The sequence below is a fragment of the Heliconius melpomene genome, chromosome 20 (assembly GCF_056956725.1).
Source record: "Heliconius melpomene rosina isolate 202511_hmr_F chromosome 20, ASM5695672v1, whole genome shotgun sequence".
NCBI lineage: Eukaryota > Metazoa > Arthropoda > Insecta > Lepidoptera > Nymphalidae > Heliconius > Heliconius melpomene.
In genome coordinates this window covers 13,325,017-13,351,627 of record NC_140408.1, presented here as the reverse complement: position 1 = coordinate 13,351,627, position 26,611 = coordinate 13,325,017, and the positions used below count along the sequence as shown (strand labels likewise).

Here is a 26,611-nt window from a genome sequence, read left to right as displayed (position 1 = left end):
AATCATTAAAAAGTATTAAGAATTCAAGTGATATAATAGTGTGTCATACGATTCTTATCATTGTTTATCATTACACTTTAAGTGGTCTTAAGCCGATTATTGATAAATATGACTTGTATGGTTTATTGGTTTGTTGGTTCGATTTTTGTCGTATTTTTCAAAGCTTCTCAATGTATCTCGCATACCTATAGCAGGAAAAGCAGGGGGACCCTCGTCTTAGGTCAGTCCGTTTTTCTCACCCATACCCATGTTGAGTGAGTTTAGTGAGTTCGATTTCCACTCGAAGAAATGAAATATTTAATATGTTAATTTCTTCACTCTGATATCAAAGCACAGACGACAGACGCAATACTTCCGGAATTCGTCGGAACATGGATGGATGATTTAATACTAGGTTCCCTCTGCCTCCCCAGCTGTGAGCGAAATACAGTGTAAAGCTTGAGAAAAAAATATCCGTTTAAAGTAATTCAGGTATTCTTTTTATTTATCTTTTTTGCTAAAGATAAACATTGACACAATAACATAATTATTCGTCCAATATTATCGTAAAAGCATGATTTATCAGCTGTCATCTGTGTCTGTGTCACGCGACAAAGTGCACACAGATAACGAAAATTACACGGACGATATCTCGATTATGACGAGTTTGCAGTTTTAATCGATACGATAAGATTATAAAAGGTATTTTTAAGCTTACCTATAAAATAACTAATTAAAAAATATATTAAATTAGCTTCACGCTGCATCCCGCATCCCGCACCCCGCACAGGAGAGTAGGCAGAGGAAACCTAGTTCCCCATTTTCCATTGAGTGGCGGAGTTCAATGCCGCGCTTTGCCTCGATACTAGATCAAAGAAATGAAAATATAAATTTAAATAAATATTTCATTTCCTCGAGTGGGGATCGAACCCACAAATAGTCGCGTCTCACACTTGTGCCCATGCCCCACGACTGGCCTCAGGCCTAAAATAATAATTATTATCATCTTGAATGACATTTTACTCTCGTTGACGATGACGCAGAAAGCGAAAACTTTCTTCCAGATACTAGGAAGAAGGAATGTTGTGTTAAGACACTCCGTTGCCCTTTTTTTTCCCTCACTCAATTATTAGAGACAAAACAATAAATAATGAACAATTGTATCAATGATATTATGAAAATTGAAACTATTGTATTCTATTCTTGAATTCCTCAGATATATTTATCAACACATTAGTTTGTTTGTAAAAGGTTAAAATATATAAACACCGTTGACAATGGATTAGAAAATTGTATTGTTTGTAACTTCACGCTGTATCCCGCATATAGCGAGATAGGCAGAGACAATCTAGTGTTAAGACACTCCTTTCCCCACTTTTCGCCTAATTATTCGACATCGAGACATCGGAGCGGGAAAATGAAAATATTTTCTTTTTTTATCTTACTCACTACGCAAAAAGCTAAAAAAATATCTCTATAATTTTTTTACCTATCTCATATGTATATTGATTATTTTAACTTTCTAAATTTTTATTCCTTTATCAGTACTATCTTCTGTCCGGGAGCCTGTCAAAGGATGGGTGGACAACTGGAACGGCCCCAACGGTATAATAGCGGCGGTCGGCAAGGGCGTGTTCCGCACGATGCTCGGCACCGGCACGAGGGTAGCGGATTTGGTTCCCGTCGATACAGTCATCAATTTGATGATTGTGTGCGCTTGGCGGACTCATTTGAGACGGTAGGTTTAGTTTAGAGTGTTTTTTTCATTTTTAAGGATTAGCGGAGAAATAATAGTATCCGTGCTCTCGAGATTGTATAATAACACAACATTTGTATGTAAAATTTAAATAAAAAAATAAGGAAATAAAATAAAAAATATGAGGCATGTGGCGAACTTAACTCCCCGATTGGACATCGAACTCATAATCACACATAAAACACTCCGTTCTCATTAAGACACTTCCGTTCTCCACTTTCCGCCGAATTCTGAAGGCATTGCGAAACTCAATGCAGAGCTTTGCATCATTACCAGAACGAGGAAATTAAAACATTTCATTGCCCCGAGTATGAATAGAACGCACAACCTGTCACACGCTTATGGTACGACGACAATAGGCCTTATTGACAATTTAAGAATTCAAATAAAACAAATATAATTAAATGCTTCCAGAGGTGACGGTGTGGTAGTGTACAACTGCTGCACCGGACAGCAGAACCCGATCACGTGGCAGCGCTTCGTCAAAACCAGCTTCAAATATATGAGAAAACATCCTTTTAGTGAGTCTTATATATTCAGATATTTTTATTTTGTGAGGAAAGTTGGGAGAAAATGATGGTATATTATTCTATTCCTACTCTTTTAGAAAAGATATTTAAAATTTGAACGTAAAGAAATTTGAACCCGTGTCTCTTGGAGATCGTCCAAGCGATCTAATTAAGATTAAGTGCACCGCCACCTCAAGTCAACCAAGTCCACGAGTCAAGTCTAAGTCCTCAAGAGACCACGAGTATGGGGTATGAGCTAATCTCGTAAAAAAAAAAAGGCATGACAACCAAGCTTGGAGTATCACTAGCTATAGGCTTATATCGTCAGCCAATCTAACTCAAACAACACGCATATAAAAATATATGAAAAATCTTATTTGTTATAATTATTATAGTGTTGTAATTCTCACTTCCAGGTGAAGTAGTGTGGTACCCCGGCGGTGACATCACTAGCAACCGTTTGAAACACAACACTCTGTCTCTCCTCCAGCACAGAGCTCCGGCCGTCTTCATCGACCTCGTCTCCAAGTTGTCTGGGAATAAGCCTATGTGAGTGTGGCGTTATATTGATCTTTTTTCCTATTTTCTGTTAGGATCACAATACCACTCTTAACACTAGGTTCCCTTTTCCTTCCCTATCCCTAAAAACATAAATAATAAGCAAATATTCTCTTTTAACAGGATGATGCGAGTGCAAAACAAACTGGAAAAAGCTTCGGCATGTCTAGAGTATTTCACGACACGTCAATGGGCATTCGCCGATGATAATGTTCAGGAGCTATGTACGTACCTATCGCCCGAAGACAGACAAACATTTGACTTTGACGTGACGAATATAAACTGGGACGCCTATATAGAGTCCTACGTGTTGGGAATAAGGAGGTTTCTGTTCAAGGAGAGTCCAGAAACATTGCCCAGGTCCAGGAAGTTACTGCGGAGGTGAGTTTTTATCCCAAAATAATGAAGGTATAAAATTTTTAGTATTATTTTGTTTTATAGTAGCCTTGAGGTAAAATGCTTGTACTTTTAGTAGATTTATCTTGTTATTCTTTAAAGGTAGCTCAACGCACATTTTTTTATCAAATATAGTGGTAATGTTTAGTAAATTATAGAGTACTTACTTAACTTAATTCGAATATTTTGCTTTAGTAAAAACAAATGTATACGTTAAAACAATATTCAGACATTTTTGAAATGTATCAATTTTGAGCTAGTTTTTCATTGTATTTAATGAGTTTTCATGTCGTGTGGGGTAACGATTCTATTTTAACACATCTTTTAGCTGTCGTTGCATTTTTGTAATATTTTTATATATGCGGCGTTATTTTTTTTAAACCAAATAAAATAATTAAAAATTTAATAGCACACTGTACGAGCATTAAAGTTACTAAATGTCATTATATAAAAAATAAGATATGAGATAAGGGACAATAATGCTTTTTTCTGTTTTCAGATTACGCATAGTGCACGTTCTAACTCAAGTGGTCACCGTCTTCTTCCTTTGGAGATTTTTGTTCAGTCGTTCAAACGCATTGCGAAATATATGGCGTCGGATAATCGACTTTTTAACGCGAGCCGCAAGACTTTTGGCCATCGCCTGATGATGTAAAAAAAATAATAATAAAAAAACATCACATAACTAGGAACGCTTCCAGAATATCCTCTTTTGACGTTTCTTCCTTTCACGCTGACGTTAATGGCGTAAACACCAATAGTTAAGTTTAGTTCGTTTAAGCTTCACGAAGCTGTTGGATCGCTTCGCCGTTTACATTTCGACTGCCAGCTGCCACTTTGATTTTGACAGTGACATCTGTCAAATCGACATGCGCAACGTCCAGTTGACAGTGACACTTGTCACTCGATGTCGAGATGACAATTTTGAAGCGCGTTCCGATTAACGAGTGGTAGGCGTTAGTTTTTTAATAAAATGTTAAATAATTCCGTACGTTTTGTATCACAGCTCAATATGTTAACAGAAATGATAAAGTTCAAATTTCATAGTTATAATGTTATCGATGAAACAACTTAGATAATTAAACTGCCTTATTTTAAAACGCATACAAATGACCTAGTGTATCGTTTGTTAATACCAAATGGCGGTCTCTCAGTTATTTCCGTACTAATGACGAAATTGATAGTAACTGCAACCTGTATCTTAATAAGAACGATATATAGAGAGAAATCGAGTTAATACTTTTTCTGCGATTTTAGCTAGTTGTTTTAACATGCTGTGGGTATTTTTTTGTTTTTTTTTTTTGATAATTTAGTGAGTTTAAAAACGTTTCCAATCCCGCCATTTTTTCTCTTTGCAATTGGAATGATTCTAGAAGACTTTAAAACATTGCTAGTGTAAAGTTAGTGAATTTATTTATAATGAAAATGTTAGTGAAATTTTTTCAGCGATTCTTTTTCTATAAATTGGAAACAAACGCTCAAAATTTAGCAGTTAACGTGTTATGAAATAATTAATAATTCCAGATGTTATTGTTTGTATATAAATTTGGCATAGTAGAAAAAAAATAGATGAAATATTATGTGAGATTTTTAGTGTGGCGACACTTTGAATAAAAATAGCTTTTACAATTTTGTGTGAATCCTGAGCGATTAAATGGTTTTTGCATACAGTATGCAGATTTTTTTTGAATTGTAGCTTTAGATTTCTTTATTCAAAGAAATTGTAAAGATACAAATAACATTAGAAAACTATATAATTCGATGTTATATAACAAAACATCATTACAATATTAAAATAAATAATTTTGTGTAAAAAATTACAATATCCTATATTTATAACAAAATGGAGCCTACTTTAATTTTAAATGTTACCATTCGTAAAAGTAAACTATATGGCTCCTAATTTATTAATAGTATTACCGTCTTTGTAATTGTTTTATTAAACAGTACTCTTTCTTAACAATATAAAATTAATAATTAATCAAAATAAAAATTGTAATAAATCAAAACTTTATTATTTATCTTTGAAAGTTGTCATTACCAATATTTTGACATTAGATATTAAATATGGCGTTTGATGCCATTTTATTTAATTTGTTCCATTTCATGACGCTTCCTTAGTAATAGTTAATTAGTAAGATATTTATTTTGTTTTTAAAAAAATAATAATTTATTGATTTCCAATTTTATTTATTTCAACTTAACGCTAGATATAATTCAATGATTAAATATTTTAGGCGAAGTCATAACTAATATAACGTAAAATGGGATTTTTGGTATGAAACAGTTCGAGTAAGAGTTTATGTTGATATTAGCTTCTTTACATGTTTTCATATCAATTAAATTGCGGGGGATTCTTGAAATTTTCAACCCCTATTTTCCAAACATACTTGTGTAGTCTTCCTTTTTTATACGATTTGTCATTTTCATGATAGTATTATTATGAAATATAGTACCAACTCTGTAAACAATTGTAATATTTAATTATAATCTAATTTATTGAGCTTTTCTGTTCTGTATCTTTAGTATATGGTACACTGTCTCTCTTATCTCACTAAACAAAAGAAAGTTTTTATGTAAGTACATTCGTGTATAAAATATATTAAATAAAATCAGTTTATTTCATAATAATATTATCAATAGCTTCCATTATTTCATTAGGCGAATAAATTTTCTAATTCAATCTAAACTAGACGTGGATATATATATTATCTATAGTTGAAAGGTCGCGTGACCATAGATTTTTGTCAGTTAGTGAATCTAGATAATATATTCGGGAAAATTGAATAAATCTTGAAAATTGTTACTTCAACGTGAAATACCCACACAATATTGTAAGCTCTACTGTTAAGTAATGCCTAAGTTTCTTTGTGATTTCAACCAAACGCTATGGAATTTAGGATATACTTAAAAATCTATAATGAATAGTAATAAAAAAAGTTTATTTCAAAAGTGCTACAATGCTTCATTCAGTCTTTAGTCAAAACTAACATTTCATAATCATTCTTGAGCATAAGAATATGGCGTTAACAATGACAATGTCATTTTGACGTTTATTATTGTTTATCGTCCTTCATTCCATAGCATTGGTGTCTACTTGATAAGCCTAACGCATGCTTTCAATCTCGGACTGTCGCGGTGTCTGTTATTTTATATATCCGCAACGCGTACACAAACTTAGCTGCCATTAATTTTAATCGATTTTCATGGGTTTAATCGATATTGGAGCGATTGTATTCTTCACATTTTCGAGCTTCCGGTTTGGTTGTACTCTTTCTCTTCTCTCTCATTAAAATTACTGCCAGTGTTACCAGTTTTTGTTGATTTTCGCACCAAATTAATATTAATAAACTATTAAGACCGGAAGTTATAAATCGAAATATGAAGAAATCAGTGTTATGTAATTATTAAGTTATTGTTATACGTTTAAACGTCCCGAGATACATCGCATCGCGCTTGGTCGTAGTAACTGATAGTGTATAATAAATGATTCCTAAACGCGAGTTTGTGATTTCATTTCTTGCTTGTAAGTATATATGTAAATTTTGAAAAAAAACTAACTTTTAAAAAAATACAACGTCTTTCAGTTTGTTCTAGTTATGCTTTTTGTATTGCGAGAGCGAGCGTTTACTGTTATGTATGTATATAGAATTTAGTTACCTCAAGGATCTAATGAAGCGGAATTATGTTTTTCGTGTGTAGTTACTTGAAGTGTTTCGGCGGTTTCTTAACGAATGGACGCGTTTTTTTAGCTAAATTAACACAATACTTATAAATACAATTACAAAAGCTTTTCAATATGTAACATACATTATAATCTGTGTAAATCAATTGTACTTCAGTGTTGCCATTGTACGCCGAAACGAGATTGCGCGCGTTCGTTCGGAAACCGCTTGAGGATATGCTTTAATATAAAACTTTATTTCGCTTAGACGCCAGCGGTTTATAGTAATATAATGGGAATCCGTAAAATAGAATGTTAACTTAGTGACGGGTGGAGTAATGCTCAATGTTTGATAGTCCACGTCTCGATTTAGTTAGGCCTAAACAACGGCCTCTACAGATAAAATACTAAAATTAAATTTCAATTATTAAATAAATAACTTGTTTATTCTATAGATTTTTTAAAAATTGCAATAGATAATGAAATAAAGTATGGCAACATTCAATAATAATGTTAGAGTGAGACAGCACTACCTAGCTAGAGCGGGACGGGGATAGTCCGAAGGCAGCCAACGTGTCTCGGTGATAGGACGGTATATACATGGGGGGTTAATTTATTATTCCATATATATTAAAATAAAAGGATGTAAAGTTTGATATGTTTTATTTTTAAACCTGAGGTATATTTCATAATATTTTGTTTAAATTTTAGCATCCTACAGTATCCCGCATATAGAGGGTAGGCAGAGGAAATCTAGTGCTAAGAACTTAAGATCACCCCGTTCCTCAATTTCCGCATAATTTCTGAGACGTTACGAGTGAGAATTGAACCCACAACCATTGCGTTTATAGGTCGACGCTTAGCTTAGCTCCCTACGCTTAGTTAGTTAATTTATTTACATAAACAATAAAACTACGTGTTTTACTTTTATAAAACGTTTATTTAAATAATTTAAAATATGAAACAGTGCATTCGTGCAATATCAAAATACTACAAAATTGAGTAAATATAAGGAATTGTAATTAGATAAAATTAATCGGTAATAACCCCGCCTGTAGGAACTTCTTCCTTTTTAGGTTGTTTACTTTCATAGTCTTGTTCGTCGCATCTAAAAAAATATGAATTAGACAAAAATAAGTTCAAATACAGGAAAATGAAAATAATTTTAGCCTTTAGCTTCACGCTGTATCCCGCGTATAGCACCCTACTATAGCTAATATAATAGATAATAATTAAATACTTACTTCTCCAATGGTGGGCACAGGAAGTGCCTTATATTCCTCGGCATAAACGTATCGCTTTGTACTATACACACGTCTAGAGCATAATCCCGAAATTCTCGTATAATATCATCATCGACTGGAGGACCTATTCCTGGTACTGCATAAACTTGGATTATCTGGAAAATTGGAAACATTGGACCATTCGCGAAGTCTTGAAATTTAAAAAGCTCATATTACTGTCAAAATAAAATATTACTTATAGACTGAGATCCAACCGTTGAATCCTCATTAATATAGGTTTAATTAAGAAAACTCGTATATGCAGGATTCAATGGCCGGATCTCAGGGTATTATTCAATAACGCCATTACTCTTGAATAGTCAAGTTACATAGCAATGTCAGTAGCGTCAGAATTATTAAAAAACTTACATCCGGTATAGGCTCCTCCTCCTCCTCCACTTCCTCCAATTCCGGCACGATCACGTCCATGTTCTCATCTAGGAAGTTATCTAGGATTTCACGGACCATCGCTACTTCTTCGGGCTTTGCCTTAAATAATGTTGCATATGGAGATTTTGTTAATTTTGAGTTCATATTTCAACATTTGCTTTAAATGATATCGACTAAAATTATAATTAAACCTATTTATTAAAATATTTTTCTTACCTACGATCTTTTTGACCCTCTAAGCTATCTAAGAGGATAATACCTCAACCTTCTTTACACTTAATTTTTTTTTTCATATGTAGATATTATTTTAGCATCATGCTTTATTCCTAGCAGGTTAGCCAGAGAGAATGGGGCATCAATCGATCTCTGCATACCTCTTTCGACATAATTTCTTAAGAATACTTTCTAAATATTAACGTCCCTTACCTTCTTCCTCTTCAAATCGGGATCCGGCAATATGGCTATCTGTTCATTGATGTAGTCCATTATCTCCTTCTCTATGTTATCTACTATGAACTCTCCGCTCGTTATTGACATTTGACGGCCGGCTACCATACCTGGTATTATATACGGGAGAATATTTGATTATTATATAAAGTGAGAGAATAGTGTTGCGTCCCATCTTTTTTCATGCCTAGTGCCTATAACACTAAATATGAAAAAAAGAATGGATTCTTTTAAATGCTCATTAACGTTCGCCTTCACAGTCCGAGATAGCGCATTTTTAATATTTTCTAGAAATGAACTGATGATAGATTTAAGCAGGCCATTTTCTAGAACGTGTTGTTCAGGAAGGTTGTACTTCTTGTTTCTAGTTCTACTCCGTAAAAAATAATTAAGACTAAGCCCTCATGGTCATTTCGGCCTTAGATTTTAAAATATTTCTAGAACATTTATTTATTTATTTCTTTGTAATAAAAGATACATTTCATTCTTTAATGTATCTAGCAAAACCAAAATTAGGTGTTGCCTGACCTGAACCAAGAAACCAAAGTACGTTGATATATTCTTGGAAAGATAGTCAACCTCATTACAAACTACTTTCATAACTAAACAGGCTAAAGAAATGATTAAATAAGACACTTAAAATTTAAAATTCTAACCAAGATCGTAATTAGCTGACTTAAACCTATCCACAATCATCGCTATATCTTCAAATGTTTGCTCCAAATCAAAACGACGTTCCTCTCTTGATTCGTAACACTATTATGATGAAATAAATTTAAATACAAAAATATACGCTATTAATGCGACTAATATAGATTTAATTTTAAATAATATCAATACTTTATCAACAAATGCTTTAATCTTTTCAGCATCAGATTGTTTTTCTTCTTCATCTTCTTTGCCATATTCTTCTCTATAACCTTCCCAATCTTCTTGTACGTTCTCACAAATAATTTCAGTAGGTTCACCTAAGCAATTTTTATTATTGCTAGTAATTATAATAGTTTTTTTTAGCGTCACAGTGTATCCCGCATATAGCATGGTAGGCAGAGAGCTTTCCATCCGAATTAGTCACAGAGTTCGTTGAATTGTGGAATTAAATTTAGCCTTTTTGTCCTAAGAGAGCGCAGTATCAGAACGAGAAAATTAATTTAGAAAGAGAGAACCAAAAACTTTCAGGTTGTAAACCTGAACTGAAACTGTTACTGTCCCACTGCGACCCGACAGTCTCATGAAGAAGATTTAATAATATAATCAAATATAACCGAATATCTCGTATGGTATTTCCTTATTATCTTCGTCGTTCACTATAATTTCCGTTTCCTTCTTTAGTTCTATTTTCACTTCTTTTTGTTTTTTTATACCTACATTTGGAAAAAAAATATCGAAATAATAAAAATTATTTAAAAGTGCAGATATTAAAAAACTTAAATACTAAAAGTATTATAAATGGGAACATAATTTTTTATAATAAAATTAACCATAAATTTACGTAAATTTACTTCAGCAAGCCCGTTTGTTACACATTAGCATAAATTAAATACTCACTTTCAGCTGTTTCTTCTTTTACAGGTAGTTTTTCGCCACTCATTTCTTTAAGTTTCTTCTATAAACAGAAACAAAGAGAATATTTAAGTGTAGGGTCAAACAAAATATATTGTATTTATAAATACACAAACACATATACATTTACTAGTATATAGTGTTTAAATACCACTTTATATAAAGGGGAGACCGAGAATTGATGCGCCCTGAGGACTATTGTAATTTATAGCTAGGAAAGTTTCAAGTAACGGAGAAAATGAACAACTTTTGTTTGTACGCCAGTTTTAGTTAAAAATATTCTCTCCTATATATTGCGAATAATGAGAATCTAATTAACATTCATGTGCGGGAACACCAGCAATATGATTTATATCTTCAAAGATAATTTTAAAAAATAAGATGTGAAATCTTAATATATTGCCGCTATTTCCCGTCTCTATATCCGGAGAAGAATAGATAATTTCTAAAATACAATTCAATATAAATTTAAAAATTTACAACTAACATTCACGTCTTCGCTCTGAGCGGGTCTACCTGTAAATATAAAGTGCTTTAGTAGTGATAAAACAAAACTGTTCATCTACATTTACTATTTATTTATGTATAAAGTAGATTGCAATTATTATGATTAGTTAATTAGAATAACATATATCAACGTAAAATGTATATATTATACACATAAACCCTCATCTTGAATCATTCTATCTATTAGAGAAAACCGAATTAAAATCCGTTGTTTACTTTAAAAATTACACGCATACTGAGTTTCTTAAGACATATATTTTTCTAAGAATATTAAATACTACTTATAACCTTTTCTCTCCCTCATATAATTCTCCCTCTCTATCTCTCCCGCTCTCTCCACCGACGGAGATCGTTCAATCCTGCCAATTACTGGCATGTTAAGTTTATCACTGAGTCTGGCAGATTGAGACACTACATCGTTAGTGAGATTTAGTTTCTGTACGTTATCGTCTTGCCAGAATTCTTCGGAGGAGGTCTAGAAGGTTTTTGGTGATTGATATTTTAGGATACTATATAAATTTACATTGAATGGTAATGTTTTCTAATCGTACTTAGGTCCCCCTAATTTTGAATATATACTAATATATAGCAAAGACTGGTGGACTGCTGGTACGATGAGATAAATACATGGGACCTATTAAAGTCATACAATATAGCCTACAGCTTTTCTCGACAAATGGAGTTCCAAGTTCCATCACGAACAAAAACACCTCAATCAAGTAGTTCCCGAGATAAGTGAGTTCAACCAAAAGTATATTAATATAATTGGTATAGCTATAGATTAATAATTTTACCTCCACTTCAACTTTTTCCTCAGCTGTCGATGCTACTTCTTCTTCCATTATGGATTCTGACAGTACGGGTGCCAGTCCTGCATAAAGATATGTATGAGGTATGGGACCATATATAAATCAATAATATTGAATTTAATTTTTTTTTTATATATAAATCTTTTATTTATTATTGACAAAAAAATAAATAATATAAAGTACAGAGGCCAGTCGTGCCGAAGGGGCACAAGCGTGTGACACTCGATATATAAATATTTTCATTTCTTCGCTCTGGTGTAGCGGCGTTCGGCAAAACGCGGCGTTGAGTTTCGCCACTCAACACGCAATGCCTATAGAATTCAGCATAAAGTGGGGAACGGATTGTTCTAACACTAGGCTCCTCCTACCTACCCTGTTGTAACGGTACTTTACTAAATACTACCTTCTCTAAATCCATTAATATATTTGACATCGGAACTAGCGTCCATTTTGGCCAAAAATTTGTACATCACAAGGAAATGCTCGACTGGTATGGCAGATGAGCCACCTTCGGGTTCTTTAGTTAGCGTTTCGCAGAGTAGTATCATAGTGTGAGTTAACGTCTGGGAACAAACATTTATTAATGGGATCTAATAACATTACATTAATTAAATACACAAATTAAAAGAAAAATAAATTAAAAATGTTACTCCATTTATGGAATTAATAATATATGTAATTTATATTAAAAAAACAAAAAGCAAAAACAGACTTGAGTACTACGTAACTAGAAAATGTAAAAAACATAGCAAAATATAAGGAAAAAAATACATAAATAATATCAACAAATGAGGGAGTCAAGAGCTTCGTAAACATTTTCCTATTCAGCCGTCAGCTCGCGTCACTGACACAGTAAACGCGACTGGTTGTGGGTTCGATGCGCACTCGAGGAAGTGAATTATTATTTACTAATATTGCCATTTCTTCGCTCTGGCACCAAGGCAAAAGAACGGCTTCAGTTATTCTTATTTCTTATCAATCATGTTCTAAATCTCATACCTTAGTCAACAAACCAGCGGCGACAGCAATAAAATGTAAAAAAGGTACATTTTCCTCTCTCATGTAGACTTCGCACAAACAGAATATTCTGTCTAGCTCCAGAGGATCCAGACAAAACCCTTGCCACGCTGACCGGACATGCGATAAGGGGATATTTGATGGGCTGCATAGCTAAAAAAATGATGAAATTAGTAACTCTGAAATTAGTCACTGTATTTAGTAAAGTTCAAAGAGAGAGAGAGAGAGAGATAGAGAGAGAGAGAGAGATAGAGAGAGAGAGAGAGAGTGTATGTGGGATACAGCGTGAAGCTGAGCAAGGTAAGCAGAGGGAAAATAATGTTAAGACACCAATATGCATACTGTTTAACAAAAACACCGAGTGGCAGATCTAACAGCGTGCAATTTTTTTTCAGCTTGTCTTACACTAGGGTCCCTCTGATTACCCTGCTATGCGCAAAAAGCGGGAAGCTGCAAGAAAATCTAATAATACCTAATTATTTTGATTGTCATCAATGTACAATGTTATAATTAATATAATAAATTAAAAATCGTATTTCATTTTATTAAAGTGTTATTCCACACTTATAAAAGAAAAATACTGATTTTAGAAAAAGATAATGTAATGTGTAAAAATCTTCCTACAGAGATAACAACATAGATAAGGTGTGATAAGCGTATAAGAATTTCAACGTAGATGGATGATAAAGTATGGTGGAGTGGTTAGAGCGTTTCCAAAAGGCACGGGTTTAAAAGTTGACTATTTAGATTTTTCTATCTTTACCTGGTTAGCCAGGACTTTCAAACAACCCCTTGTCAGTCCACCCTCAGTGGTATAAATGGGGTATTCCAACCAAAGTTTGACTGGTGGAGGTCTATTCGCGGATAAAGCTGAAAAATACTCGAAAGACCAACGCAGGAGGTCGTAAGGTTGAGTTTTTATGGCGGCTAAAAAAAAACAATTAATTTATTATTTATTTGTTTTTATTTAAAATTTAACATTTTTCTATTTTCATTTTGGCTTTGCTTATGTAAAATATTTTTATAATATTCTGTTATAATATTCTGTTATATATATTTTTAATATTTGCGGTTAAGGTTTAATTTTCTATTATCCCCTTATTTTGAAGATATTGTATAGTCATTTTAAATTAATTAGGAGTAAGAGAAAGATACACAATTCCAAAATCTTTACTCGTGAATATTGCAATTTCTAATTTAAATATAGATAGGTACTGAAGGCACTGAATAACTAAACCTTTCTGTAGCATTATATTATTTATATTATTATTTAATACGACTAGCTTTTACTTAACGCCAAAATAAACTTTCCAGCTTTATAAAATTTGTGTTTAAATATTATATTATTTAACTCACCTTTGCAATATTTCTTCAGTATATAGGGAAATTTAGGTGGTATGACGATTTGTTGCGACGTGTACATCTGCTCTATTAGTTCTGGCATTTTGTATATTGGTATTTACTAAAAAAATAATATAATGTATTAAATCCATTTCTACGCACTGCTAAAATGAACGCAGCGTTAAGTTCCGCTACTTGACGCATATTAATATGTCGATTTTGAGCAGAAAATATAGAACTGAATTTGTTGGCACTGAATGATGTTTATAATTACTACATTACTAGCCAAATTACTAGAAATTAAATCTATTTTATGTAACTCTTTAACTTAACAGTATAATATCATTATTTTTTTATTAGACGAAAAATATCATTGATTAAATGTCGTTCTAGCCCTGGTGGTAATAGATAATGGTGGTAAGCGATAATATTAAATTTATTTTCATGTAGACGACAAAACGAAAGTCAGAAACATTTGACAGAAAGTAGAGAAAAGAGTGTCTTAACACTAGGTTTCGTCTGTATACCTTGCTTTATACGGCACGCAGCAACAGCGTGAAGCTAAAAAAATTTTTTATTGATATCGTCGTTTAGGAGAAAGTAAATCCTCATAAAGATAATGACAAAGCGTGAAGGTAGAATAAAATATAACCTTACCGTAGGTATAGTGGCTTACATTTAAATGATTAATATTTTACAATGATAGTTCCTGAGATTAGTGCTGTCAACAAAACAAATTCTTCAGCTTTATAATATGAATTTATAATAACTTACCGTAAATGAGCAATATATGAAGATACCAAGGATCAATGTTTGTTACAACAGTTGCCATAGAAACGACTGACATAACCAAAATCGTGTTCTTATAAGTTTATAATTTAATGAAATGAATATAGATAGAATAGTTCAGATTAATTTTAATAACATATATTTTAAAAAATCAGCTTTCCCTTGATATATTTTGTTAAGTAAAAAAAAAACATTTTTCTCGCTCTAGTTTCCAGGAATCGAACCTAAAATGGCCTTGATTATAGTCGCTGTGCCGCTGCGCCACGACGACTAGAAAATAAAAGACGTTCACCTAAATAAGAACGGCTTTTAGAAAAAAATTCGAGATAACATCACCTTATCAGTAGAACAATGTTAAATTAAAATTCCAATGGCGTTCTCCACATAAAAAATATAACGGTTAGTTTCATTCTAATAAATGCGTATGCCATCGATCGTACATAATAATTGATTTAAAACAATGCTTTCACAAGTTAATGAAATATTTAAATTAATTCATATAAATATTCTATATATCCATATACAATATAAATATTCTATTTAGGAATCGAACTCATAACTGTTGCGTTTAAGTTCAGATGGGCACTCAATTGCCCAACGCCTGTCAAATTTGGAGACATTGTTTATGAGTAGCAGAACTCTACGCTACGCTTTGTTTTCTTAATAGAGCGTGGTAATGAAAATAATTCATCTCTGGAGTGGGAATCAAACCTGCAATCGTCGCGTTTAATGTCAGTTGTTGTGCCGCTACGCACTCAAAATATAAGACGTGCGCTTAAAAAAAATTAGGCGACGACTGGCTTATAATAAATCGACAAAAATACAAAATCTTCGGCAACAATTCGATTTCGCGCCCTTTATGCCACATCTAGCGCCATCTTTTGCCGCCATCTTGAACTGTCAAGCCAGAATCGATCACGTGACATATTAAAAAAAACCATAACCAGTTTTGTAGAGATGACGTTCAGCGTATGTTTTGTAGAGCTTTTACTAACACACATCGCATTGCATTTTTATTATAAATTAGCAACGAAATTATATTAAATTCACATTAAAAAAGTGGTATTTTATTGAGAAAAAGTTAATAAAAGTGTTTTTGGGTGGTCTGTGTGTGTGTTCATCATTTTTTCGTTATAAAAAAATGATTATTTAGATGAGAATTGTGTTTAATAATAAGTTTAATATGTTTTGTGTCGCATGCCGTGGCTAAGCAATGGGTGACAGGTTGAAACATCGAGTTAAAGTGAAAGATAAAACATTTTGTGCTTACAAATTATGGATTTGCTATCTGATTTGTCGCCGCTGAGTGAGTTATATTTGATTTATTTTGTTTAGTGTCTACCAATTAATAGATATAATGGTAATTAAGGATTAAGAGTTACAAATAAAAACATTTATTAATATCTAGAACAAAGTTATAATTGAAAAACAATTGTCATTTATCATTTATATATCTCTCCTCTTAAATCTTTGTCATTTATATATAATCATTATCATTAATCATATAAGTATAATATATTAATATCTTTTATTTTCGCGATTTTCACACCTTTAAAGGTAAAGGATAATATTTTCTATAATTTAAAATAAAATATATATTTTAAGCAAATATTCTTAACAAAAACGAGTTGAAATCGGTTAGTTAATGAATAATGCATTTCGACATAAATTATTTTTTGTCTTACTTAATATAAATTCTTCAAATTCTTCAAAAAAAGGATTCAAATTGAAAAATTCTTTTAATTAAGATAGTCCATTTATGAAGGAAGGCTGATAGGCTATACAGGCAATAAGCTATGTTGGACTAAGGTAATTATTTCAAAATAACCCAATGCACCTGCAGTCATTAGCTCTCGTATTTAAAATGTGTCATTTGTCATACTCTATCATCTCATTTGTCTAACTCTTAAGTTCTGCGGCGTTGAATTCCGCCACTCAACACACAATGCATCCAGAATCGACGGAAAGCGGGAAACGGAAGTGTTTTAAAGGGAACAGATCACTTAATATTAGGTTCCCTCTGCCTACGCATTTATTTGACCATGCAAGCAAAGTCGCAAGTAGAAATTAGTAATTAATAAAAATAAAGTGAACTGTAAACGTGTAATGGTTCAAAAATTTCAACTATTCGTGAGATAAGGTCAGTTCTCACGATCTTTTGTCTCTTATTTATGTAAATTTCGTCATACAAAGTCTATTTTACTTTGAAAGTAATATTTAGGTTAATATGTATTAAGTTTTTTCTTAGATGAGTGATTTTATTAACCTTTTTTTATCTTCACGCTGTATCCCGCAAATAGCAGTGTAGGCACAGGGAATGGAATGTTAGAACGTGAGTGTTAGATTTTCTAGATATTCCGCGTTGAGGAGTTCAACGTTGCGTCTTGCTACCAGGAAAGGAAAAAATAATAATTTCCCTAAGGGAATTGAAGCTATAACCGTCGCACTTGTAGTCCACGCTGTGCCACTATGCCACGACTGCAGGCACAGATGAATAATTGTCTTGTTCTTCACTAGATATTAAACATTATTTTTATGCTATATTGTAAAACCTAGGTAAACCTTTTCCAAAATCGGCAATGATGATGATTTAATCCATACCTATATTATAAATTCGAAAGTAACTCTGTCTGTCTGTCTGTCTGTTTGTCTTTTACGCAATCAGGGCCAAACCGCTAATTCTATTGTGATAAAATACTCATATAGAGATACTTGAGGGTCTCGGGATGAACATAGGATACTTTTTTTTCTCATATTTGTAATATTTTCGATAAATACCAATAAATTAAAATACTTATTAATTTGACATGCAATTAGTCCGCCATGTTAATAACAACCGTCGTTGCTAAGCAACGATTTGCAAAGTTTGTTGTTAGAAAACGTCACCCAAACTGAGCTTGCTTAACATGCGTTAAGCAAGAAATATCTCTCTATTGAAAACTGAAAATAATTTAATAAATATTCGTATAGTTCAAGCGGGCGTAGCCGCGTCCGGGCCCACTAGTCTATATCTATATATATAAAATCGAAAGGTCACTCACTCATCACGAAATCTCAGAAACTACAAGTGCTAGGAATCTCAAATTTTGCATAGGAGTTACTTATGGGACGTAGGTGCTCGCTAAGACGGGAATTTGCAATATTCGACTTCTAAAGGGTTGTTTTTGGGGTCGAAAGTTTGTATGAAACTTCGTTACTACAAATGCTAGGAGTCTCAAATTTTGCATAGACGTCACGAGGACGTAGTCATGGAGACAGAAATTAATAATAACATAGTTCACGCGGGTGAAACCGCGAACGGGCCGCTAGTTAAATATAAAAATTAATTTAATAAAGGATTACACTGTGTTAATAAATGTTTGTCTGCTTTCAAAGTTTCTATATCTTGAAAATATAAGGGATTTTCTGTCCCAATTTGCATTATACATCTATAATAACCAATGTACAGGTCAGTTTAGTAATATTTTGTAGCGGAATTTGTACCCATTGATTGTCGTAGCACAGCGACACCGCGTCTGATTATAAAACGTGGTTTAGAGTTCGATTCTCGTATGGGGAAATGAATCATTTTCCTTTTGTCTCTCTGTTGAACAAGACAAAGTGTAAGTTTCGCCACTCTACATGCAATATATAGAAAATTTTCGAAGTGTCTTAACACTAAGTTTACCCTTTAAAAATAAAATAAATGAATATAAAAAAAAAATATATTCATTTTTATTTAGGTTCTGCAATAAAAAGCGAAAAAGAATCGAATCTGAAATTGTATACTATATTAATTAATTTGATGAATATTGCAAGATGAATATTCTAAGGGCTTAATGAAGTAAATTGAAAATAATATTTGGTTTAGTATTTTCTTTTTAGTGCAGTAAATAAAAACATGAGGTCAGTGGCGCCGGGGTACAAACCTCTGACTACAGACGCGGCAAGGTGTGGGTTCGATTCCCACTCAAGGAAGTGAAATATTTAATAATTTCCTTTCCTCGCTCTGTAAAGGAGGCAAAGCGCGGCCCTTAGTCCATCTTCAGACCAGCTCGATATACCATAACATTGTATATAATTGCCAAGTTTAAAGATGATAAAATAATAAGAAGTGCGTGTAATTTATATTCTTAGATTTATTACTTTGTTACTTATTTACAGCTCGACCTAATAAAAAAAATTTAATAAAGGCCATTTTTTTTTAAAACTATATTATATTTACTTTGTAAAAAATATAAAAAAAATTATGTAGCGGGTATTTTTATAAAATACATATTTATAAATTATTTAAAAATTTTATGTTTTCTAAAAAGTATGGAATAACACTTTAAAAATGTAAAAGAAATAAATAGTATTTTTTAAAGAAATTTGTATCCATATCCAACTATTAGAATTCGACAAGACTCGACTGAGCCACGACGGTGTCATTGTTTAGTTTATTGCCCGCAATTACATTCACGTTTCACGTATAAACCCAATTCTATTTGTGTCGAAGAATTATGTATGAGAAATTTTATTGTTGCATTTAAATATAATAAATTTTAATATCTTTTTGTAGAGAAAATAATAAATGTAAAGGAGATTTCTGTAAATAATGACGTACAATTTTCCAGTTTTGTTAAAAAGACAAAGGGCGGTGTTGAGATCTGCCGCTCAATACATAATATCTCGAAAAATTGGGGTAGAAAATCGGGAACGGATTGTCTTGGAAGGTTCCCTATAAAAAATACATACGTATAATAAACATATACATACGTTTAATATATGCTTAGAATAAACTAATCATACTTTCACTTAATATGTTTACACAGGTGTTTTGAGATTGCTTAGAGACAAAAATTTTACTATGAAATTAACCATTTTGAATTTTTAATAATATTATACATAAAACACATAGGTCGTAGTGGTGCAGGAGCACAAACTTGCGATTGAGAACACGGCAGTTGCGAGTTCGATTCCTACTTTGGGGATCGAAATATTTAATATCCAATGTCTCGTAAAATCCGGCAGAGAATAGGAAGAACGGAGTATCTTAATACTAATTTCCTTGGTTCCCTCTGCTACGATACGAATTTGTGCAAGTAAAAATGAAAAAAAAAATCTAATTAGAATCATGCTAAATTATTATTTTTAATAGGAGCTATGGCTTATACTTCTCTAACATTTGAACCCACAATCATTGCGAATTTTATCACACTAATATCTTAATTGCAGCATGATATTGGTATATTTTTTTTTTCACAGATAACAAGCAGGGGGAACCTGGGAACCCAGTGTTAGGATAAGACACTTCGTTTTCATTAATACACTTTCCGTGGAATAAGCAAATAATTTTTAAAAATATAATGTAAATTCAGTTCTGTAAATGTGAAGAATAATTTTAATTGCAATCTTGATTAAATTTTCAAGGTTATTACTGACACGGACAAAACAGCTTTGCAAATATTTTTTAAATATACCTAGGTACGGACGATTGAACGGTTTCCATTAAAAGAAGCGCGGATTCAAATCTCGCTACGTAATTTTTTTTATACGTTAAAAAAAGTATTTTTAAAGTGTCGAATTACAATTTTAAAATGTTTAAGAATTTTTAAAAGATTCTTTCTTGCCAAATTATAGTATTAAGTAATTACTTAGAACTCTTCCTAGGATAGAGGGGTTTGTAAAAACGATTGTAACGACATAAATAAGTTGTAATAAGCGTATAAGAATTTCGACGTAGCTCGATGAGAGCATATGGTTTAGTGGTAAGAGCGGTTGGACGGTTGCCAAGAGACGTGAGTTCAAATTTGTTTCCATACGCGCGCCGTGCATTGTCTTGTTACAAAGCACCCGCCCCTCAACACGCAATGTCTCGAAAAATTCGACGAAAGAATTGGGAAAAAAGGGGAACGCAGTGTCTTTATTTTAGTTGTCTGGGTTCTCTCTGTTTACCCTGCTGTGTGCGTGAAGTTTATTTATTTTTATGGTTAAACATATAGATTGTGGGTAACCTATTTCAAACAAAGCCGACATAGGTCGCAAGTTCAATAATAAATTGTCTATAATAACTTACGAGCTTATCAAATTTTATTATACGTAGCATAGTTACAAATGATGTCAGTACGTGGATAATATAGATATTAATTATTGTTTAACCCAGTTTGTAATCTGTTTAGTAAAAAAATAGTTACAGGCCTTAAATATTGTAAAGATAAAGAATAAGAACAAATAAAAATATTTCGAGGTGTAGGCGCGACGGTCGTGTGTTCGATTCCTGCTAACGACTTTAGTTTCGAACGCCATGACGGCCTCAAGCCGGTCAAGTCTAGTCCTGAACGTAGGCAGAAGGAACCTGGGGACCTAGTGTTAAGACACTCTCGTTCGTATAATAATAATAATCCATTAATTGTACTTTAATTTTTTCTCAAAATAAATAAATAAATCTCTAAGAATCCATTGAGAATATCATATTAAAATAGTGGTACGCTAAGATTTCGCAACGCGGACGACATTTCTATCGGATGTCGAACCGGTTTTAGTTGCCCGTCTGGCTAAGCGATCACAAGCGGTTAGTATATCTACTTTATATATGTATGTATGTATAACTGCACATATCTACAGTACACGCCCTGAAGTTAGGCTTTCTGGACCCTTGTTCATTGTTCACTCGGGAAGAAAATAATCATAATTAAGAAAAAATCCAAAAGTATCTTCAGGGCAGCGAGGACTTGATGATATCATCAATAGATCAAGTCATACTCGTATCTTGGAAGAGATATTATGCTTCTCCACCATGAAGCATAATATAGGGTAGGCAAAGAGGACCTAGTGTTAAGACAGCCCGTTATTTCTTTGTTAGCTTTAGAAGTAAGTATTGTTTAGTAGTTTTCACTTATGGCCCTGAAGTAACTATAACCGCGAAAAGTGGGCATCGAGAGTGTCTTAACACTATATTTCCAGGTTCCCTCTGCCTACCCTGGTATGTACAGCGTAAATCTAAAAACATGGACTTTCTTAAAAATTAAATATCTCGAGATTTGACCCAGTTATAAGCATAGTTAAAGTAACAGAAGAAAAATAAACAAATATAACTAAGAGATTGTAATAAAAATTGTAATAAAATAACATAGTTCAAGCCTTTCAAAGAATTTTATCTAAAGTTTGAACGACTATTTTCCTTCCCGTCCTTTCCATCTTAAGTATTCTACATAATAAATATTACCTAAGTAATTTAATTATATCTCTATTAACACGTTCTAAAGATAAGTAAAAAGACAACATAATTTATTTTTATATGGTTGTTATACTTTTGTTGTTACCTATATTAATATTATATAAAGATGATGAGTTTGTTTGGTTAAACAAGATAATCTCAGGAACTATTGAATCGAATTGAAAAAAATATTATTTATTATAAATATCGAGGAAGACTATAAGCTATACTGCCTATACTATATTAGGTAAATAGTTTCGGTATAACTAACGTGACAATTCTTCAGTCGTCTTAAAACGGGACATTTAAGGGTGGCTTTCTATTTTTTAGGGTGGATTTTTAAATAAAAAAATACAAATAAAAATAAATACTACCCTTTTTTGAAAAATAGCCTACTGTAATAGTCGCACGGAAACTTGTTTCGACCGACCACTTTTACATACCATTCCGAAAAACACATAAATTGTGTCATGACACAATGACACATGTGTCACATACAATTCTCATTTCCATTTAAATCAATATAAATCTATTAAAACATGTAAGATCTTAAGAGTTTTCATCCACACTTTCCTCTAATGAACAAGGTAAATTTATCATTCGCCGTACGTGCCAGTAACCCGTTTCACAGTATTGTTAGAAATGTAACTAACATCGTTTTATATGGTGAAGTCTGTTTGTTCAAATATTTTATGTTTTACTACTATGTTTTTTGTATGAAGATAACTTTATTTATTACTAAAAACTCAAACGCGGCTTCGCTCACTTAAACTTATATTATTTTTATGTTATAACCAAAGGCTAATATTATTTTTTATAAATACTTCTCTAAGTATATGTGTACAAAGTTTCATGATAATTAGTTGAGCAGTTTTGCATAAGTTCGATTCCCACTCTAGGAAATTAAATATATTTAATACTTTCATTCGATAAATTTATTGTGTAGATTCCCACCGAGTAGGAAGATGAGGAAAAAATGAATCTTGTTCAATTAGGATTTATTAGCATTCCAGTAATAACTTTAACGGAGTCAAGGGTGGATTAGCATAAAAGAAATGAAAAATATAAATAATTGATTAACTATTATTAATAGTTTAGACATTAATTCAATTAAAAAGTTATCTTTAGAAAAATATTTAATTTTCTCTAATCATCGTTAGCCTTGTGTGTCAGTCAATAGAAGTGAATAAGAGTTAATAATAGTTAACTTACTATTTACTCTCTATAGATATTAAATACAGATTCGGCCTGTACACATGCAGCTTCACTTTCTTCTTAGCTGCACACTATATCCTGCAGGGTACAGCACCGTCGGCAAAGGAAACCAGAGAACCTGGCGTGAAGACTCTCCCTCCTCATTAAGACACTTTCCGCCCAATTTTGGAGGCAACGTGCGGTCAGTGGTTGAACCTATAGCCGCGCTTTGCCGCCTTTTGCAGCTCGTAACCAAGCGAGGAAATGAAAATATAAAATTTGGGAATCGAATCCACAACCTGGTGCGTTTACCAACATACGCCCCTGCGCTACGACTGGTCTTAAAATAAATTCCCCTATAAATGGGTTAATTAACACAATTTTTTTTTTTCAATTCGAACCAGTAGTTCCTGAGATCAGCGCGTACAACCAAACAAATCCTTCAGCCTATAGCATAAACATCTCAACTGCTACGACCGCATCTTAATTAATTTTCCCCAACAAAATGAGAAAATCTTATTAAGCCAATATTAGCATCAATCAAGAGTCGAAGCTGTGTTCTCCAGTTAACCATACCCGATGTGACTCTCACATCTTAACTAATAGACATTCCATTGACCAATTGCTTTCAACTGGGCCGGGGGAAGTAACAGGCATTATACAATACTGTGCAAGTAATCCTATCCGCTCTATTGTATGCTCATTCAAATCAAATCGATGTACAGACAGACGTGGTTTATGTGTATTTTTATATATGTATGTATGTGTTCTTTTATGTATGTGTGCGTAGATTGTAGGCGCTTAAGTTGTGAGTTCGATTCTCACTCGGTAAAATGAATTAATTACCATGTCCTCGTTCCCGTATACAGAAAGGGCGACGATGAGTACCGCCACTACAAGCAAAGTTTTGAACCACTAAAAGCAAACTGAACGAATGGTGAAAAACGGAGTGTCTGATCACTAGGTACCCTGCTATATGCAGGATATAGCGTGAAACCAAATAAAAACAATAGATAACACACAAAGTGAACTATGAAACGACCCTATTATAGAACTCTAAAGCGGGCAAGCGTGTAAGTGTTAAACAAGTTGCTGTACAATGCCTTGATTGTCCTTGACATGGTTTCTAGATAAGACTACTTCCGGCAATGTCTTAATCTGGGAGACTGTATGAATAGCCTGGACTATTATTTTAGTCTATAGACTATTCTGTTGAAATTCACGCTCGTTCCCTCATAACACGGTAAATAGAAGAAACTTAGTGTTAAGACCTTCAGTTTTCAGGTAGAATTCAAATTATTTCGAGTTTGAATTAAAAATTATTAATTTTAGTTATGTTTTATTTAAAGAACACGATTTTACAAGAAAATGTTTTTGCGTTGATACGTTTTTTGAATCGGAGTTTATATCATAATCTTTACAAAGTCAATAAATATTAATAAAAATTCTGACAATAATTTTTAAAATATGTGAAGTATGCCACAAGCGGATAACATAACTCCATTCTATACTAATATTATAAAGCTTGGTGAGTTCGTTTGGTTGAACGCGCTAATCTCAGGAACTACTATTTCGAATGGACTATCGAGAAAGGCTATAAGTTATATTACATTAATCGTTTCGATCTCCCATAGTAGGAGGCAAGAGGCAGAGGAAATTTATGAACCTAGAATTAAGATACTCCGCTTCTATTAAAAAACTTCCGTTCCCCATTTTCCGCTGAATGCCATTACCAGAGCGAGATAATGAAAGTGTAATATATTAAATTTCCTCGAGTTGGAATCGAATCCCCAACACGTCGCTTGTGCTACTGCGCCACTACTGACCTCTAGTTGTTTTCAAGTAAAACCTAGTAGTTATAAGTTTTTGGTTAAACATGACGTGTGTATGAGTAATGCACGGTTATATAAAAACATTTGAATAGAATAAAAGTTCAAGGTGGCTGTAAGATTTATAAGCCATTTAAATACAAATATTATTTTAGTTTTAAGCAAACACTAAAAACTAGAGGATTCATGATTTTTTAAATATTTTTGACTTTAATGACATGCGGTTACGGCAGTTTTGGTTACTATTTGACTTATAGAGTCAGATAGTAATGGTTGTGAGTTCGATTCCCATTTGGGGAAACGTTTATATTATAATTTATAACTGACATTTGGTGAAATAATGACGTAATACCATATAGCCATATATGTCAATATAACATAGTGTTAAGACACTCCGTTCTATAGAATATTGGAAAGGCGAAACTCAACTCCGCGTTTCGTCTTGAGCCAGACCAAGCAAATAATAATAACAGCTATTTCATTCCCTCAAAAGGGAATTGAACTCACAACCGACGAGTTTACAGTCGCACGCTTCTACCATTGCGCCACGATGGACTCAGAAAATGCTTTAAGACAAAAAAATATATTTTCTGAGATCTTCAGAAAAGAACATGTTGATTTTTCTTTACGGTGAATCAACTACAAAGTTAACAAGTGAATGCTATTTACTGCTCAATTGTAAATTGCTGTAACTCATTTAGGTCTTATTTACTAGTACTTTAGTGCAAACGTCATCTAAAACCTAGCCTTGGTACATTTTTCACTATTTTCTAGTGTATTTGAGGTATTATTTACTTTTTGCCGCTGTAGTAGACTAATTGCGGTGTTCAGTTACGCAATATCTCGACAATTACACGATGAGTGGGGAGTAGTATATTGAGTGGTGGAGCTCAACCCCGTGCCTATGTTTATGATTACTCAAATCGAACCCACAATTATGACGTTTGTCATAATGTATGTTTATAATTTGTCTAAATAAATAAGGAAAATTTTTATTTGTACTGTTATCTTTATATTGTAATTTCCCTAACAGATTTATATTGTAGTAAAGCATATCAAACGATTGAAAAATACCCGAAAGTTTTTTTATAAATTTTTAACCGATTCAAAAGAAAAGGTTATCTGTTTGATGAGTACTATATATGTGATTTTTATAGATATTTATAGATGTATAGATATTACAGATAAATCGTAATTTAAATGTTTTGGGAATATATTTAATTTTGCTCGCACAAAATGTCGTATTTCATAGAAAAGTCAAGTTATTTCTAATCTATCGAAGTAAGCGGTAAGTACGAGAGTACGACAAACGCGGTTTTTGTTTTCTGCGTAAATCCCGATACCGCGGGAATACCGAGATATAAAGTAGCCTATAGTTTGATGCATGACATTCTATTTTTCAG

General features: G+C 32.7%; 3 protein-coding genes across 5 annotated transcripts in view; 2 read left to right on the top strand and 1 right to left on the bottom strand.

Annotated features, from left to right (window-relative positions):
* Nucleotides 1–7,515, top strand: part of LOC146528100 (putative fatty acyl-CoA reductase CG5065) — a 32,329-nt gene extending 24,814 nt beyond the window's left edge. For all 3 annotated transcript variants that reach the window (XM_085204334.1, XM_085204332.1, XM_085204331.1), the window contains exons 8-12: nt 1,525–1,717; nt 2,150–2,256; nt 2,661–2,793; nt 2,926–3,183; nt 3,698–7,515. In XM_085204334.1, the coding sequence (XP_085060460.1) occupies nt 1,525–1,717; nt 2,150–2,256; nt 2,661–2,793; nt 2,926–3,183; nt 3,698–3,845 (839 nt within the window). In that variant the 3' untranslated portion in view covers nt 3,846–7,515. The remainder of the gene's footprint in view (nt 1–1,524; nt 1,718–2,149; nt 2,257–2,660; nt 2,794–2,925; nt 3,184–3,697) is intronic.
* Nucleotides 7,516–7,804: 289 nt separating this feature from the next.
* Nucleotides 7,805–14,334, bottom strand: LOC146528099 (uncharacterized). The gene is made up of 15 exons (XM_085204573.1): nt 14,235–14,334; nt 13,642–13,805; nt 12,861–13,031; nt 12,265–12,424; nt 11,847–11,923; nt 11,341–11,527; nt 11,033–11,061; nt 10,531–10,588; nt 10,248–10,346; nt 9,823–9,950; nt 9,639–9,738; nt 8,962–9,092; nt 8,515–8,634; nt 8,107–8,261; nt 7,805–7,970 (listed from the first exon to the last, which is right to left on the bottom strand). Exons 1-15 carry the CDS (start codon nt 14,320–14,322, stop codon nt 7,895–7,897), a joined length of 1,743 nt encoding a protein of 580 aa, XP_085060699.1. The 5' UTR covers nt 14,323–14,334; the 3' UTR covers nt 7,805–7,894.
* Nucleotides 14,335–15,986: 1,652 nt separating this feature from the next.
* Nucleotides 15,987–26,611, top strand: part of LOC146528098 (uncharacterized) — a 37,305-nt gene continuing 26,680 nt past the window's right edge. Inside the window, exon 1 of the mRNA XM_085204911.1 lies at nt 15,987–16,314. Within this exon, the coding sequence (XP_085061037.1) occupies nt 16,284–16,314 (31 nt within the window). The 5' untranslated portion in view covers nt 15,987–16,283. The remainder of the gene's footprint in view (nt 16,315–26,611) is intronic.

What these genes read in the sequence shown, in the direction of transcription:
- LOC146528099 (XM_085204573.1), bottom strand. Translation starts at nt 14,322, where the DNA reads ATGCCAGAACTAATAGAGCAGATGTACACGTCGCAACAAATCGTCATA. An exon ending in ACTGAAGAAATATTGCAAAG is followed by an intron (nt 13,806 to 14,234) that starts GTGAGTTAAATA and finishes GTTTTTTTTTAG; the next exon opens with CCGCCATAAAAACTCAACCT. An exon ending in AAAAGAAGAAACAGCTGAAA is followed by an intron (nt 10,347 to 10,530) that starts GTGAGTATTTAA and finishes TTCCAAATGTAG; the next exon opens with GTATAAAAAAACAAAAAGAA.